At 34.0% G+C, this 19,475-nt stretch overlaps 1 protein-coding gene and 1 long non-coding RNA gene across 4 annotated transcripts in view; one reads left to right on the forward strand and one right to left on the reverse strand.

Moving 5' to 3' along the window:
• Positions 1-1,382: 1,382 nt before the first annotated feature.
• LOC111423499 (ecdysis triggering hormone receptor) overlaps positions 1,383-19,475 on the forward strand; it is a 90,954-nt gene continuing 72,861 nt past the window's right edge. Inside the window, exons 1-3 of one of the 3 annotated variants that reach the window (XM_071201600.1) lie at positions 1,383-1,653; positions 1,935-2,389; positions 14,089-14,591. In XM_071201600.1, coding sequence (XP_071057701.1) covers positions 14,198-14,591 — 394 coding nt within the window. In that variant the 5' untranslated portion in view covers positions 1,383-1,653; positions 1,935-2,389; positions 14,089-14,197. Of the gene's footprint in view, positions 2,390-14,088; positions 14,592-19,475 lie in introns of all 3 variants that reach the window. The other 2 variants (XM_023056743.2, XM_023056744.2) reach the window with 2 other exon arrangements.
• The window catches only part of LOC139432793 (uncharacterized), a 74,167-nt gene continuing 60,643 nt past the window's right edge, over positions 5,952-19,475 (reverse strand). The window contains exons 2-4 of the long non-coding RNA XR_011642463.1: positions 14,615-14,795; positions 6,865-7,126; positions 5,952-6,804 (exon numbers count right to left, since the gene is read on the reverse strand). This is a non-coding gene — a long non-coding RNA (uncharacterized lncRNA). The remainder of the gene's footprint in view (positions 6,805-6,864; positions 7,127-14,614; positions 14,796-19,475) is intronic.

Below are 19,475 nucleotides of genomic sequence, written 5' to 3' on the forward strand. Positions count from 1 at the left end.
GAAACAAAACTTACATTTGCGTATAACCTAAGAGTGTCAAAAAAGATGCAAATTAAAAAATTTCTGGAAGCCGTATTTATTGAAATTTAGGAATGAAACTTATTTTAAATTAAAGTTCAAAGTTTTCTCTTTAAAATGATGTATAATAATTGTTGGGTTGGATTGGAAAAATATTGAGAAAAAAAATGTTGAAACAAAACTTACATTTTCGTATAACCTAAGAGTGCCAAAAAAGATGCAAATTTAAAAATTTCTGGAAGCCGTATTTATTGAAATTTAGGAATGAGACTTATTCTATATTAAAGCTCAAAACTTTCTCTTTAATGTATAATAATTGTTGGGTTGGATTGGAAAAATATAGAGAAAAAAAATTTTGAAACAAAACTTACATTTTCGAACAACCTAAAAATGTTAAAAAGATGCTAATTTAAAAATTCCTGTAAGCCGTATTTATATAAATTAAGGAATGAAACTTATTTTAAATTAAAGCTCAACGCTTTCTCTTTAAAATGATGTATAATAATTGTTGGGTTGGATTGGAAAAATATAGAGAAAAAAAAAGTTGAAATAAAACTTACATTTTCGTATAACCTAAGAGTATCAAAAAAGATGCTATTTTAAAAATTCCTGGAAGCTGTATTTATTGAAATTAAGGAATGAAACTTATTTTAAATTAAAGCTCAAAGCTTTCTCTTTAAAATGATGTATAATAATTGATGGGTTGGGTTGGAAAAATATTAAGAAAAAAAATGTTGAAATAAAACTTGCTTTTTCGTATAACCTAAAAATTTCAAAAAAGATGCTAATTTAAAAATTCCTGGAAGCTGTATTTATTGAAATTAAGGAATGAAACTTATTTTAAATTAAAGCTCAAAGTTTTCTCTTTAAAATGATGTATAATAATTGTTGGGTTGAATTGGAAAAATATTAAGAAAAAAAATGTTGAAACAACACTTACATTTAAAAGAGTCAAAAAAGATGCTAATTTAAAAATTCTTAGAAACCATGTTTATTGAAATTAAGGAATGAGACTTATTTTAAATTTAAGCTCAATGTTTTCTTTTTAAAATGATCTGTAATAATCACACCTAATAACCATTTATCAAAGAAATACCTTCTTGAACAACAAAATTCAACAGCATCACTTTTCACTAAACTTCTAACCTCACATCTGGATGAATAAGTTTAAAGTGTACCTAAAAATCCTACAGTGCGGATTGCGACGTTTTTTATACAGAGTGTTTCTTGTATACACTTGTATAGTAGAAAGTACAGACAGCTCTAAATGCGCCGAATAGATAACTACAGTTTACAATGAGTGTTTTTATTATAAATTTTATTATAAATTAATATCAACGATTTTTCGCTGCTTAACCTCTCCTAAATTTGGCAATGTTTGACATATAACCTCCATTACTAACCTAATATACATTTAAATGTATGTGGTGAAATAATCTAAGTCGTACGTCCATATCTTGATTCATACCATTTTAAAACGTCAAGTCACTGCCAGCTCTCGTGGTTTCTACTATAGTAGCTCTACTTGCAAACATTTCTTGCGTTATGTTTGGCGTTTTGAAGACATTTAACGTAAAGCAGTAAAATAACAATGACCTAAAATGGTAAAAATGAATGCTGGAATTCATTTCTCATGTAAGATAAATCTTTTAAAAAACCATTACGTGGCTTGTTACAGCATTCATGACATTTTCAACTACTTTCTAAGTTTCTCAGTGTCCTGAAATTAATCATTTCACTTTTCCTTTTAATTTTAATGTTTTTTGGGTTCAAAGAAGTTTTCGGTGTTTCTTAAAAAAAATATTTGCTGTCATGATTTCTAAAAAATTAACCTTGGATGTTTCAAGCGAAATTTAAATAAAAATAAAAACAATATCAGAGGAAATTCCGCCAATGATGCATCAATGTTTTACAAGGAATTTCATCGGTTCATCGTTGGATTGGTGGAGACCGTTCGTAAGGTAGAGTTCGTTGTAGGCGTTCGTCTGCGTAGTAACTTTCGAGTTGAATGAAACTTGGGGGCAGAGGAACGCTCAAAACATTCAGTACTACGCGAAATCGCGCGTGGTCAAGAACCCACCCTCGAAACACAACATTTTCGAACGATAAATTTTCGACATTGAAAAATCAACAAATAAAGATGAATCTTATTAAAAAAAAATCACTTTTGCATTTTATTTTCTTCAAAAATTCTTTTGCATTTAAAGATTTATTTTAAATTGTTACTTTTTAAAAGGGAATTTATTATTAAAAAATTAACAAATAATGAGTAGTATTTGCTTGTGGTGATTTGAAGTTTTTTGGTGTATTTAAAAAAATGTTACATTTAAAAAGAAAAAATAAACGCCGATGAAGTATTGGCTTATCGCAGGTATGTTGTAAATTTAAAATTCTGTCTTGTGGAAAGAAATGTTTATACTTTCGTGGTTTATTGCTTGGAGCAACCGATATAATAGCGGCACGTCTCGGTTCGATGCCAAAATATTTTTAAAGAGATTTGTCTCAACCAATCCGAAATTTTTTTTGTTACTGCATAAATTAAATTATACATATTTTTATTACACAAAAAAGTAACATCTACCTCGATTCTATCGCAATAAACGAAAAAAGAACCGCATCTTCTCAATTGACTTTCGATAAAAGCGTTGCAATAACAGGGTGTAGAATCGTTTTGATAGAGGATGCGTGTATAAGAAAAGGTTAACAAAAAAGAAATGGAGAACTAACGCTTCTAACAATGTGTGTGGGTGGTCTACTAAAAGAGCATCTCAAAGAATCTCGGCCGCACAACACAAAAGCTCCGCGGAATCCAATTCATTAGAAAATAGAAGAGAAGACCGGCCAAAAATAAAGTCGAAAAAATATCGTTTCGCCGGCTTTAAACAGTCCTCCAGGTCGTTCGGATGATTGGAGTTAATGCAATTGAATCCTTGCTGAAGAGGATTCGCGTTTCGGTTTTACGACCAACCTATTAGCTACATCCCCGTAATTGCGCGTGTCGAGGAAATGTTTTAAAGTATCGAAAAATTAAATGTGATTTGCAATTCGACCGCGTTATACATCACTTGACTAAGCGACATTTTAACGTTTTTAAAGATTTTCATGCTGTTTGGTAGGTAAAGGTGTAACTTATCTTACAAAAAATGCATCATAGACATACGTCTAAGAACCGACTTAGATACGACACTTAGATACACCAAGAAATTTTACAATAGAGAAAATAGATGAGCCTACAATTTCGGGTCGGTATCGTTTTCTACATGTTAGTATAACATTAAAAATTTATGTCTTTTATTTTATATAGAATTTAAGTCCAACTAGTTTCGGCCCTTGGCCATCTTCGGACACTCTACAAATAGATTAATCTCTCATCTTATCAGATATCACTGTGTTGCACTAAAACTAGAACTAACACTAGACCTAGAACTAGAAACATTCGGGTTTAGTCGTGAAAAAAACTTTCTTTCAATGTCAACTTTAATTTTATTATTATATTCGTAATCTCCATAAAATAACCTTTAAATTGAGTCCAAACTTGACGCATTTATCTCAAAAAACCAAAAAGTTCGAACTTTCAACTTTTAATTTGGACATATTTGTCAACTTCATAAAAAATCCTTTAAAATAAGTCCAAACTCGACATATTTAACTTTAATATTAACGGGAATAAATCACTTCCGGTTTGAAACGTCAACGTCAATTTTGACATATTTGTCATCTTCATTAAAAAGCCTTTAAAATGAGTCCAAAGATGACGCACTTATCTCAAAAAACAAAAAAGTTAGAATAAAAAACATTAAATCCTAACTTAGCAACAATGAAGATAGCAATTTAATTTTTAAATATTAATACCAACCTTAATTTTTAATTTTTTTTTATTATATTTTGTTTTTGTGACAAATATTAAGACATTTTATGAAAATGACATTGACATTTCAAACCGGAAGTTGCTTATATCTCGAGTAATATTGGAATTAAACGTATCATGTTTAGACTCATTTTAAAGGATTTTTCACGACGATTACAAATATGTCAAAATTGACATCCTTAACCGGAAGTTGACCACAACTTCATTAATATTGAAGATAAATATGTCGTGTTTGTACTCATTTTAAAGGATTCTTAATGCAGATTACAAATATGTCAAAATTGAGGTTGGCATTTTAAACTTGAAGTTAGTTATCATATAATAGAAGTTTTATAACTGAAGTTAATCTAGTGTTAGTCACTTTTCCGCACTTTCTTTTTATTTTTAAAGTGTTTTTTGGGTCATTTCACATTGATTAAAAAAAATCGTCGATTTCAAGTGCTAGTTAAGCGCTAGTTAGCATAGCATATTACCATGTTGTATATTTTTATTGAACTAAAACTAGAACCAGAACTAGAAACATTCAGTTTAGTCGTGCAAAAAACTTTCATTCAATGTCAACTTTAATTTTATTATTATATTCGTAATCTCTATAAAATAGCCTTTAAATTGAGTCCAAACTTGCCGCATTTATCTCAAAAAACCAAAAAGTTCGAACTTTCAACTTTTAATTTTGACATATTTGTCAACTTCATAAAAAATTCTTTAAAATAAGTCCAAACTCGACATATTTAACTTTAATATTAACGAAAATAAATCACTTCCGGTTTGAAACGTCAACGTCAATTTTGACATATTTGTCATCTTCATTAAAAAACCTTTAAAATGAGTCCAAAGATGACGCACTTATCTCAAAAAACAAAAAAGTTAGAATAAAAAACATTAAATCCTAACTTAGCAACAATGAAGATAGCAATTTAATTTTTAAATATTAATTTGTTAAAAGTTTTTGTGACAAATATTAAGACATTTTATAAAAATTAAGAATATGTCAAGATGACATTGACATTTCAAACCGGAAGTTGCTTATATCTCTTATAAATATGTCGTGTTTGTATTCATTTTAAAGGATTTTTCACGACGATTACAAATATGTCAAAATTGACGTTGACATTCTTAACCGGAAGTTGATCATAACTTCATTAATATTGAAGATAAATATGTCGTGTTTGTACTCATTTTAAAGGATTTTTAATGCAGATTACAAATATGTCAAAATTGAGGTTGACATTTTAAACCTGAAGTTAGTTATCATATAATAGAAGTTTTATAACTGAAGTTAATTTAGTATTAGTCACTTTTCCCCACTTGTTTTTTGGGTCATTTCACATTAATTAAAAAAATCGTCGATTTTTAAGCCACATGATTCCCAATTTTCTTAATATTTCTTTTGAAAGAAAGAACGTTCTTAAATTTTAACCTGTAAACTTTTTAAACTTTAATTTTGTAAATTAGTAACTAATAATCTGATTTCGACTTTGATACGTGATCTTTTTTAATAAAACAAAAAGAAATATTAAGAAACTTGTTTGTAAAATGGATAAGATAAGAGATGTTAATCTATTTGTAGAGTTTGTGAAGATGGCCAAGGGCCGAAACTGGTTAGACTTAAATTCTATATAAAATAAAAACCAGTTTAAAAGTACAAAATCAAACTCTAGATTATTTTCTGTGCTTGTGATAGCTGTCATCAGTGTTCTGTGATAAGAATTGACAGGCACCAAACAATTTTCAATAGTTAGAGTGATGGAAACGAAAATCCCGTTTTTTTCAACATTATTCATTTGTCGCTTAGTCAAGTGATGCATAACGTGGTCCAATTAATAGTAAATTTGAGTTAAAACGCCAAAAAGGATCTTTCAAATAGTAATTATCATGACAAAATGATGTACGATCCAGGAAAAGTAATTAATCTGTCTTCGTCAATCAAAACCTGTCGCCTGGTCATGCGAAATTTTGGCTGTTATTAAAACTGGGTTGATGTATGTATTGCGGAAACCAGATAAAACGGTTATTAATTTTAAATCGTTCAAATTCCACAACTACAAATCATTGTATCCATAAATATTCAAATAATATCTTTAATAATTAAAACTAATTGAATCTCACTGAAACACACGATTAACAATTAATAATAGATAAATAACACGATTACTAATTTCAGATTGATATAATTTTAATTAGTTTGTCTGGGACCTACAATTGCCGAGGCTTTATCAGTTGAGGTTGTTCATTATTATCCATTAATTAAGCCGAGGTCGCTTGCAGAATCTTTACTAATAATTCAATACTAATCATATTGAAACTTTATAAAGTACAAAATTATGAATCTTTTGACTAATTCATCAGTGATCAATATCATCTCCAACAAATTGCGGCTTCGGCTTTATCAATTGAAGTTGTGGATCATAATTGTCATCATTTCTGACACAATTTCATAGCTGATATCTTCCTTATTATTAGAGAGAGCGAAAAAATAAATGCACCATTAGAAAGAGCAGGAAATTTTCGATAAGATAGATATGATTTTAGAGTTTTCTCCTAGTCATATAAGAAAGTTATAAACCCGAACAAGGTTTAAAAGTGGCTAAAACGTGTGAATTTAGTAGTTTTTGGCCCAAAACGTACAAATGAGCGATATACTAAGGATGATTTATGTTTTAGATAGAGAAAGAATCAAGCTTTCAAATGGTGCATTTAGTTTTTCGCTATTTTTAATAATAAAGAAAATAAAGTAAAGTTTTTTAGTTAAAATCTTTTATTATAACATCTAGTTATTTTCGTAAAATCTTTGATCTTTCAGTGTATAATCTAGAAAACAAACGTGACGTATCCACGGGAAGTAAATTAATTTGGGTTTGCGCAAGCATTTGCTTCGTTAATAAACTGGGATTGTCAGTTGATAAACAGTAGCCGGCCTATAAAAGAATATTTAGGTTTGTATCAAACTGTAAAACAGGTTACTATTTCGTACGTACCTAAGTTGACGTTAAAGTTTTCTTGTGTAACAATAAACATTTCTTTTCTCATGTCAATCCCTTTCGAAATACCGCCCATCCAAACGAACCGAGACGTCCAAACGTTACACCCATGAATAACATAAAATTAAAGGTGACATCTCAAGATCATTCTTCAATCAGCCCTTAACTTTAATGAGTTGCATTTCTTTCAAACAATGCAACGGCTTGTTCATTGTTAAAAAAGTCGATATATTAATTAATATTCGAATTCGAGTTTTATCTGAAAAAAAAAGTGTTTATGAGATGAGTTTTTGTGTTTTAACTCCGCTATAAAAATGTATGCTTGGAAACTTATGAAAATAAATAAAAACGTGCAATAAAAGTTGCCATTTGAGAGATGGTGAACGTTCCTACCAGAACGATAAAATTAAAAAAATTATTTATGTGTTATCTAATTTTACCAAATTCAGAACGTAAAATTTTAAGTAGTTATTTTAATAAAGCCGACGGAGATAAATTATTGTAAACGTTTTTGGGACATTGTAATAAATTTTTGAGTTGTCACCGGTTTTTAGACAAAATCGCAATTTCTAAATTAGTTTTAACGAAATCTTCCTGGTTTTATAGCAAATTAAGTTATGATTTATAGGATATTAATTTAACAAATTCTTATAGAATATACAATAAGGATCTTTAAAGATATTTGGAAACTCTCCAAAAAAGAAACGTCACATGCACAGGTTCTGACATTTTTATTGAAAGCCAACCCATGAAAATTAACAGACCGAATTCCAAACAAATAAACGTCGTCCAAACCACATATATCAAAACATAAACATCGGGGACAACATAACAGTAGTAATGGGAGTTGTTTAAAACAAGAAAGTTTATTATTAAGATTAAGAAACGTAAATAAAACACATCGTCACAATGGGATATAAGTACTACTTTGAGTTACCTCGTGAGAGAAGCAAACTTTTTTGTGTTTAGTTAAGGTTGCCAAATCAATAGTTCTTAAATATTTCTTATGATCTTTCTTTAAGACATTCATCTTTTTTATTAAGCTGTAAGCGACCTCGGTTTGGTTCTTATTGATGAAGTATTGATCGAAATTTAATTATCTATTTATACAGGGTGTCCCGTTAAGCGTACGGAGCGGCTGTATCTCAATAACGGTAAGGCCTAGAGGTTTGGGAAAAAAATCTTTATAAGCAAAGTGGGCAAGAGAAATAGCTGGAAATTATTTTGAAGTTCGTAATTCGACCGCTAGGGGGCGTAACTGCCATAGAGAAACATAAAATTCCCGCTATCTCAGAAAGTTAGACGATGAGCTATAACTTTGACAACATCATTTAGTAGCTTGGATAATACCGCATCGCTTTTGTTTTGCAATATTTTTCATATCTGTCATAATAAGGGAGGGGGAGGCCAATGCGTTTTCAAATGTTTACATTTTAATATCTCCTGGACCATTCAACCGATTTGAATATTTTTGGTCTTGTTTGAAAGAGCATTTCATGCTCTTTTAAGAGATATTTTCAGTAAGACCGCTTGGTTTAAAACAAATAAGCTAGAGGGCGTTATCTGCAGCGGTTACATATTTTTGTGATTTTTGAAAAAAAGTTAAATGGAACAGTACTATTTACTTCACAGACCGTTAATCACCATAAAATTTGCTAAATATTAGTGAAAACCGCATCTCGATATCTCCATCCATTCTCGAATTATAAAAGAAAATGTTAAAAATTCGTATATCTTAATCGGATCAAGTTACCTTAGGAAACAAATAAGAGATAACAAAAATTTTATTATCTAGAACCTTCCTTCACACTTTATCCAAGCTTAGAACTGCTTCAAAACTACTTTTGAGGCGTGTTGAAAAGCCAACGGATCAATGAAACATCAACAGTGATAATAAAACAAAATAAACCGAAACACTTAGAATAACTTAAATTTTTGGCAAAAATAGCTCACTAATGTCCGAAATGTCTTACATAAACCTCGATGCATTTATTTAATCTAGTTTCGACGAAAAAAAAGCGCTGCTAAGTCTCTTCCCTGGACACTTTTTACTGGTATTTAGTGTTTTGTCATATTTTCCCTGGTTATTGGTTTTTCTTGAAAAGTCAGGTCGCTTAGTCTACCCAATAGATAAAGGGTGAAAGCAATGTGGGTTTTGCTCGAATCAAGAATGCATATTATGCAAGTTTACATCAGCTTGTGGACAGATGCTTCATGCATCCATAGCATTTGTGATAAAAGGTTTGGATTTGCCCAAATCATATTTAAAAGTCAATGGTAATAGTTCAGTCTGTTATCATAATCGGTATCTGTTAAGGCCTGATGTAAAACAACGTGGTGGAGATATTATTCTCTTGACAACTCTTGTGGACAATTGTTTTCGGAGTTCCCAGATTATGTGGGATCACATTGCGCACCAATATGATTTACGAATTCATAGAGACGTCTGAATGGGCTACACGTTGCCAGTTTTCCGTAATCGCTAAGTCAATCTTAAAACCACTTCTAGAGAAAAATGTCTTTCTTTGTCGTAATTGCATTGCACATTTTTGCCATGCAGTTGGATCGTATTCGAAACATTGAAAATAAATAATCATACGCTCTATCATACGCTTCTGCGTTAGTAAATGACATGTTTACAGTTACCATGGTAATGTGATTTGTTTTTCTCGATGAGGTAACTGGATCCGATTGATGGCACTCAAGTTTTTAACATTTTCTTCTATAACTCGAGAACGGGTGGCGATATCGAGATGCGGTTTTCACTAAAATTTAACAAATTTTAAGGTGACTAAGGGTCTGTGAAGTAAATAGTATCGTTCCATTTAACTTTTCTTCAAAAATCACAAAAATATGTAATCGCTGCAGATAACGTCCTCTAGCTCATTTGTTTTAAAGCAGACGGTCTTACTCAAAATATCTTTAAAAAGAGCATAAAATGCTCTTTCAAACAACACCGAAAACATTCAAATCGGTTGAATGGTCTAGGAGATATTAAAATGTAAACATATGAAAACGCATTGGCCTCCCCCTCCCTTATTATGACAGATATGAGAAATATCGCAAAACAAAAGCGATGTGGTATTATCCAAGCTATTAAATGATGGTGTCAAAGTTATAGCTCATCGTCTAAGTTTCTGAGATAGCGGCAACTTTATGTTTCTCAATGGCAGTTACGCCCCTAGCGGTCGAATTACGAACTTCAAAATAATTTCCAGCTATTTCTCTTAGTCACTTTACTTATAAGGATTTTTTTCCCAAACCTCTACGCCTTACCGTTCTAGAGATACAGCCGCTCCGTACGCTTAACGGGACACCTGTATAACTTTAAAATACTTATTCGATATACAGGCTGTCCCGCAACGATTGTACAAAACTGCATCAGCGTATTCTATGATCAAAAATAAACAAAAAAGCCTAATAAACATAGGTCCGAAAATGGACCATTTTCGAGATATTCAAAGATTTAGTTTCATAAGTTGATATTGTTAACATAATTAAGTCGTTACTATGATTACGATAAGTTGTCTAATCAAAAAAAAATAATAATACTTCACGAAATTATTATTTTACTGTTTAATTTAATAAAACTATTAAGTATGGCTCCTATTAATGGAAGAGATGGCGGATATGGTGTATTGTTACGGACTAGCTGACGGAAATGCGTCGTTAACAGCTCGTCATTACGCGCAAAGGTTCCCGAACAGACGATTGCCTAATAGTCACACCTTTAGCAGACTATTTCTCAGATTAAAAGAAACGGGAAGCGTAACCCACAGCCATTCCACAGAGAGACATTACACAAGGCCGGTGGAATTAGAAGAAGCAGTTTTGAGAAGAGTCGATGAAAATGCCTCAACCAGCATTAGAAGAATTTCTGCACAAGATAACATTAACAAAACAACCGTTCACCGCATTTTAAGGGAGCAGTTGCTTTATCCTTATCATTACAACACCGTTCAAGCTCTAACAGAAAATGATGGCGAAAAAAGAGAGATTTTTTGTAGGTGGGCCATACAGGAAGAGGTAGTAAACGTCGACTTTCCCATAAACATTGTATTTACGGATGAAGCAACATTTACTCAAAGCGGAATTTTTAATATTCATAATACGCACGTTTGGAGCGATGAAAATCCCCATGCAATACTAGAAACTCATCATCAGTGGCGATTCAGTGTTAATGTATGGGCTGGAGTTATAGGTGATCAGTTATTAGGTCCATTTTTTCTTCCAAAGAGATTGACAGCCGATGCCTACATACATTTTTTTACAAAATGACCTTAGAGAGGCATTTGATGAATTACCTCAACAAATTCTAGAAGATTGCTACTTTATGCACGATTATGCACGCGCTACTCGAGCATACTTAAATAACAGATTTGGCAATAAGTGGATTGGCCGAAGAGGGCCACCTCGTTCACCAGATTTAAATCCGTTAGATTTTTGGTTTTGGGGACATTTAAAACAAATTGTTTATTCTGAAGACGTTCAAAATGCGCGGGATTTGAAGAATAAAATTAGTAACGCATTTGACACAGTAAAACAAATTCCTGGTATCTTTGAACGCATTAGAAGTTCATTTAGAAAACGTATCCGTTTGTGTTTAGAAGTAAATGGTGTGCATATTGAACATTTATTATGACATGAATCTTTTCCAATTTGTTAAATATAATAATAATAATAATAATATTTATTGGCACAACCCACATACTTTACATATATAATATCAGAAAGAAAATAAACAAAAAAAAAAAATTACAAAAACAATATATATTACAATAGAACGGGGTTGCAACCAAATGGACTGCGTTTGGCTCGTAACATAGTCACGATCCACTCCTCCACGCAGCCCGAAAAAAAAAAGAAAAACTGTAGATATATAACAATATAGATGGATCAAGCTAAATACCTCAAACAGCTTTTGACCAGAACCACTAACTGACCAGTTTAAACACATCGAACATTGCCACACCCAACGAACCCACCCTCACCGCAGCTCAGACAAATATTTTATGACGGCCTTTTTAAATTCATATCTCGACTTAAAGCAAAAGCAACGATTAAGATCAATGAAATACTTTGCAATATTGTATGAAAATGATTTCTTAAATAGTTGAGTCCTATGCCTTGGAATTGCGACCTGACCCCTGAATCGAGTACCAAGATTGTGAATATCAGTTCTGTAAGTTATGCGACAGTACAGGTAAGGAGGCATGCGCCAAGTCACCACACCATGAAAAAACAAAGCGGTATGTAAAAACCTTCTCCTCCACATATTTAGCCAATTGGCGGCCTCTAACATATGAGAAACATGCTGACGACGTTTAATACCGTAAATAAATCGTAAGCAACTATTCTGCACTCTCTGAATTCTACCAGCACTAACTTGATCTATAAACGAATGATAAACTACATCACAGTAATTAAAATGTGATAGTACAAATGACTCACATAACAATTTTCTAAGTTTAACATTCAAAACCGCTTTGTGTGAATATAACAGCTTTAAACTGGCAAACGCCCTCCCGACCAGACAGGACACAAACTTCCTCAATCTCAATTCTGAATCTATCCAGACTCCCAAATACCTGACTGAATCCTGATACATCACCTCAGCCCCTCCAATAAGCAATCCCAAATCCCGCTGCGCAGCCAGTTTATTTCTTCCATTCACAAAGACCAAACCAACAGTTTTATCCGAATTCACCACCAAACCGTGATCATCCGCAAAGCGAAGAATCCCGCTCAAGTCCTGATTGATTTGACTAGAAACTAACGCAACATCCGATGGCTTAAAGGAGTAATATATCTGTGTATCATCCGCATAGAGATGATAGCGACAGGTACGAATGTACTTTTGAATATTGAGTGTATATATCGAGTACAGCAGTGGACCAAGCACTGAGCCTTGGGGCACGCCCGATTTCGCATTTAAGATGTTGGATCGACTGCCCCCAAACAACACACTCTGTGTACGATCTCGCAAATAATCGTCCATCAACTGAACACCACACCGGCTCATCCCAACATAATGAAGCATACATAACAGCAACCTATGATCGATCATATCAAAAGCCTTTGAAAAATCTAAAAGCACAAGCACTGTAGTTAATCCCGCATCCCTAGCCGTAACAATGTCATCCATAACGTTTGCCAGCGCAGTGGCACAACTGTAGCCAGATCTAAAACCTGACTGCAAATCGGGCAAGATTTTAAACTGATTTAGGTGACTCGTCAATTGTGATGCCAGTATCTTTTCTAGTACCTTAGACAGAACTGGAAGAACCGATACGGGTCTAATATCATTTAAAGTGTGAGGACCAGATTTTTTGGGTAGTGGTACAACCAGCGAACTTTTCCATTTATCTGGAAATACCGAGTCAATTATACATGAATTAATCACGTGTGTGATGTAGGGCAGTAAAACAGGTAGACATAGTTTAATCATTTGTAAGCTTACACCGTCAGACCCGACAGAATTAGTTTTAATAGTCAGTAAAGCCTTCATTACATCACTCTCCTCAACTGCAGAAAAATTCATAGCTAAGTCGCCGGTCATACCACAAACAAAATTTGAAGTGTAGTAGTTATAAATTTCATCAGGCGGAGGTGTGAGGTGTATCGAATTAATGAAATAAAATAAAATATTCGTTGTTTTTATGCTGGTTGAACGATTTTCTTCGACAATCTTTGTTACTTGTTTTGTTAAATTATTAATGAACTGTATTAATTAACTTAATATTATCTTATTATTTATTAAACTTTATCTTAACCATCGTAACCATGGTAATCATATAATTGCTGCATCTAAATCGTTAGAATGAATGATATTTACAATAAGTCAGCTTATGAAACCAAAACTTTGAATATCTCGAAATTGGTCCATTTTCGGACCTATGTTTATTAGACTTTTCTTGTCTGTTTTCGATCAGAGAATACGCTGATGCAGTATTGTACAATCATTGCGGGACACCCTGTATACAATGTATAAAATTAGATTTGAAAAGTAATGCCAATGAACTGTGACTGTAATTTTTAAATGTAAAGAATTATTTTTAGTTGAACGTCTAAGAAACGTCATGATTAACGATGTATTCTATTTTTTACGCATGAAAAGAATTTTTTTTATTTCCTCTCTTCAAGGTCGTCTAACTATTAAAATATCTTTCATTACTTCTTTTTATTTTAAAGACAGTTATTTTATTTTTAATTTGCTTTCAGGCCACCCACTCTCAACTTATCATCAAAAGAAACTAAACATGTCGATATAAACGTAAAAAAAGAAAAACATATTTAGTGCCAAATCTAGCACAACCAAATTTAGAATGATATGATTTCAACACTGCCATCGATCTTCTCGAATGCAACATCCTCGATTATAGAGCTTAACATAAATTCGACAACTGCCAGTTACGTTTACGAATATCTCTTGAATTCGTCTAATTCGAGTTATGAGAATGGAACTCAAATGGAGTACCCCGTTTTACCTTCCTATATTAGAATTACCTCGATGGTTTTTTGTATCGTCATCATGTGTTTGGGTGTCATCGGAAACGTTATGGTACCGATCGTCATCTTCAAAACGAAAGACATGCGAAACAGTACAAACATTTTCTTAGTGAATCTAAGTGTTGCGGATTTGATGGTGCTTTTGGTATGTACACCGACGGTGTTGGTCGAAGTGAATTCACCACCAGAAACATGGGTACTTGGCGAAGAAATGTGTAAGTAAAAAAAATTTACATACCTCCAACTTTTGTATTCCGAAAACACGCGTGTTCTTATTATATTCCGTTTCCGAATCTGCATATCTGTTGGTCATCTAAAGCCGGGCAGATATGTGGACATTGTCGTGTTGCTGCGGTTTACTGCGCCGACAACAATTGGTGAATACTGGATAAGGAATAATGGACGTGACGTTTCGTGTTCTGTAAAAGAAAGTTTCGTGTTGTACTAAAAATGCTTCCGCGATTTAAATAAAAACCGTTTAAGATTATACATTAAAATGAATTTTTTGCCAAAAGAGATTTTTAATAATCTCTATATACGGGATAAAAAACGGTAAAATTTCAGACTTTAGTTGTTTACAACCCGTCACTTATCTAGAGAATTGATCATCACGAAGCACAGGTTTTGCTATTAACTACAGGGTGTCTCAGCGAGACCGGTCATTAGACGTTTCTGTGGTTCTGGCCAAAATAAAAATTAAGTATTATCAATTACGTTCTCTTCATCTAAAATATTTTCAGATTTCTAGCATTTCCGGTTATACCGGAAGTCGCCACCTACTTTATTTTTTTAAATGGAACACCTGTATATTTTTACATATTTGGATTTGTCTGTTTTGAAGGTTTATGTAAATAACTTTACTTTTTGCAATTTGATTCGGCCATTCTCGAGTTATTCGATTTTTTCTAGAAAAATCTGCTCCAGCGGACATTTGTTCAAAAAATCATAAAACACTCGATTTTTGAGATATCAATTAGCATGTCTCATTCCAGGAGAACTGGTCCACAGTAGGCGACGTCTCTCTTCAGCCCACAGTCCAATCCTATATTTGGCCATCGCAAATGATACACCAACTGCTGGTTCCGGTCCCACAAACGCTTCAGCGCTGCCATCTCGTGCTAGCTTATCTGCCGCTTCATTGCCAGCAACCCCAGGGTGACCCGGGACCCAGATCAGAGAGACTCTGTTATCACAACTCAGTGTGTTTAATGTTCTCTTACAATCATTAACCAGAGCCGACACCGTTTTCACGGCTTGCAGCGCCTGGAGAGCGGCTTGACTGTCTGAGAAAATTCGTACTGTCATGTTCTTCACCCCTCTTTCAAGAAGGATTTTAGCACCCATGTCAATAGCAAATACTTCCGCCTGGAATACAGTACAGTACGTACCCAGGCTGTAGGCTTGCTTAGTCGAGGTGTCTGGCAGTATACTCCTGCTCCTACCCCTTCAGACGTTTTTGATCCATCTGTGTACAAGCAAATGTCTGCCCGAACCAGAGAATTTTCATTTTCGATCCAGGACTGCCGCTCAGGCAGTACAATCTGGTATCGAGCGTTAATCACTGATAGTGATACCGCCAAATCTGACGGCATTGATAGCACAGTATCAGTGCTTATAATGTCTTCCGCAGCCCATTGGTAGGACATGTCGGAACAGTTTTGAGCATATTGCTTAAATCTGTAAATGGTTGTTCTAGCCACTTTCTCTATATGCAAATGCAGAGGAGATAGGCCAAGCAGAACCTCCATTGCTAGAGTTGGCGTTGTGCCTATCGCACCAGAGATTGCCAATCCAGCTACTCGTTGAATTCGTGAAAGTTTACTGATAACTGAAGTCTGTCGGACTTTCCTATACCAGGCTGCTGCTCCGTATGTGATCATAGGTCTAACCACAGTCACATAGAGCCAGTACAGTCTTTCAGGGGTAAGACCCCAATTTTTTGTCTAGCTTTGTGCAAAACTCCCTGCAAATGTCCATTCCATGACAGGGTTTTGTCTAGGATTACTCCTAGATATTTGACTTCCTTTGAGAAAGGAATTTCTTCACCTTGGATAGTTGGGCGGATTAGTCCATCCAACTTTCGCTTCCTGGTGAAGGGCACAACAATTGTCTTTTGCGGGTTTATTGAGAGGTTCTCTCCCTTACACCAAGCGCAAATGGTATCTAGGGTCACCTGGAGGACTTTAGATATCCTCGGCAAACAGGTTCCTTTGACCATAACGACAATGTCATCAGCATAAGCTTGTATTTCCACACCAACGGCTTCGACTATCGCAATCAGATCGTCAACTAGGAGGGACCAAAGCAGGGGAGATAACAGGGCAGCCACCTCCCGGCCTGAAGCGTATCGTATCACCGTGAAGTGAAGTAGAAACTATTCTCCTATCTAGCATATTGCGGACCCAACCCGCTATAGTTGCTTCCACTCCCCTGTCAAGAGCAGCTCTTTCAAGAGATTGTGGTATTGCGTTGTTGAACGCTCCCTCTATATCCAGAAACGCACAAACCAAGATTTCTTTATCCTGCAGCGTCCTGGATACTCTACCAACTAAGTTGTGTAGAGCCAATTCTGCTGATTTTCCCGCTTGATAAGCATACTGGTGGCGACTCAGTGGACCAGATACCAATGGCACCGTACGGATATACCGTCCCAGAACTTTTTCAAGGGTTTTCAGCAGAAATGACGTTAGGCTGATGGGTCGAAAGGCATTAGAAGTAGGGACCGAACGGCCCGCTTTGGGTATGTAAGATACCCGTACCTTAGTCCATTCTGCCGGCATATATTTCCAGGCGACACTCGCTCTGAAAATTTTTACCAAAATTAGATAATGCAACGGAAGAGGTGAATGCCTTGGCTTATTTCGAGCCCAGTCCCAACCCCTCAATCCGAGCTGCCAAAGAAGATCTAGGAACCATACTACGAACTTTGTCGCGCTTTTTATGCATAAAAAATAAATTAAGAATTTCTTGATTTGTGTACTACTTTCGTTATTGTTATCGATTTTAACTCTTTTCAGTACTAATATTAGGGACATAACAGATAATTATTTGCTCACATGCATCAAGTGAGGTAAACAAGTGAGTCTTTGACAAGAACTCATTGAGAAGGCTGTTTTTCATGGCACACTAGGCTAAATATCCATATGATATGTGTGCATTTTTCAAAAAACCCTAATTATCTCCTAAACTATTAATGTTAGGTATGGGACATATGGGATATAAAAGATGTAGAATGAGACGCTGAAGATGACTAAGTAATAAAATATGGGGGTGCCATTTAAAAAAATGAAGTTATGGTACTTCCAAATTTTGAAAAGTTAACGTGCCATAGTAATGTGACCATACGTTCTAGACAGCCGTTCTCGGCATCAAAACATACTCCATCATGTTGTTTAAGCATATTCTGAATCCTAAATTGATATTAGACACCCTGTATTATTATTATAGACACCCTGTATACACAATAAAGATGAAATTTGTGAACATGAAGAAAAAGCTACAATTAAGTCACTTAAAAGATCGGCCTTAGGTCATACGCCGAAATTTGGAGAGTTTACCCTAATAGGTATCCCATCTTTTTCCCTATTTCCCGCTTTTTCAGTCTATTTCCAATCTCCTATCGTTCTGACCAAAAGATTTCTTGTCTTTTCGAGCTCTCTTCAGTATCTCTCTTCTATAAATAGTCGAATTCTAGTTATTTTCTTTTCTGCCCAACACCCTTCTTGCCTTTTTAGTCTATTTTTAGTCTTTCACCTTTCTGCCCAATGGTTTTTTTATCATTTCAAGCTCTGGTTAGTATCTGTCTTCTATAACTAGTCCAATTTCAGTCTTCTTCTTTTCTGCCCAGCTACTTTCTTGCACTTTTACTCTATTTCTTTTATTATCAGCTCATTTCTATTCTGTCCTGTCTCTTTCTTGCTTTTATAATCTATTTTATATCACAAATGATCACCCACTTCATAATATTCTATGAAGCGCAATTGATGTTATTTGATGAGAGATTAACATCGTTTTATTATAAAGATTAAAAAATAATGAATGGAGGAATGTAAACGAAGACGGAAGTTGTTGAAGAACAAAATGGAAAATTGCATTCTTTCACATTCTCATTAATTTCTAATTAGAATCAAGAATTATTCGGTTAAAAACACTTCGATATCTTGATGAAGTTTGAGTAATTCTAGGAGTTGTGCATAAAACCGAAAAAACGTTGGAAATTTTAATTAATTTAACAATCTTTAACTGTTTCTTTTTTACATGAAATTTCATTTAAAAGGAATGTAAACTTTAATAAGAAACAAAAGCAACTGAATTCCACACATAGAAGAGGAGCCTAAATAATGATACCCAATTATTGTAATTGCTTGGAACACATGTCGAAGTTGTGCGGATTGCAAAATCGGTAAGCGACCAATGAGCGTGCCTCGAAGTTATAAAAAACGATCGACGACAAAACCAGTTGAACATAAAAGGAACCTCACCTCAAAGTACATTTATTGGTTCGACTGATCCGCACGTATTTAAATAATCGTTCTTAGGATTGACAACGATTGGAACTGGAATATACTATCCGGGGGTACTTAGTATACCGAATATAGGCCGACTAAACGACTTAAAATGTCTCTGGCTACACCACTGCGATATTTCCAAGAAAATTCTTGCTTACCTTTTATGGAAAAATGGTAATATTCGTCTCCACTATAAAATGTATCATTTTAAATTCACATTTATGGATTTATTTGTATGCCAATAATAAAATAAAAATTGAAAGTCGAATAAAAGTATCAATAATATCGGATTATTTTTTTATGGCGACATTATATTGTCTGGCGATGATTGATTCCGTAAAAACCGGGTGATATATTTTCAAAGTGTCCAAATTTATTTCCCCGGGGGTTTTTGGGGTTTCCCGTTCTTCTTGATTACAGTGATTTATAATGTTGCAAAAGATCTGTGAACTTGAACTTGAGATCAAATTGAAATTAATTTGCGAACGGGCGTAAATGAGGCCACAAATATAGGAATTACGAAAGACCCAACAAGAGATTAATATGTTAAATAAGCTGGCGCAACACCTGACCCAAATGATACCACCGCGG

Source organism: Onthophagus taurus, chromosome 2 (genome assembly GCF_036711975.1).
Source record: "Onthophagus taurus isolate NC chromosome 2, IU_Otau_3.0, whole genome shotgun sequence".
In the NCBI taxonomy this organism is placed as follows: Eukaryota; Metazoa; Arthropoda; class Insecta; order Coleoptera; family Scarabaeidae; genus Onthophagus; species Onthophagus taurus.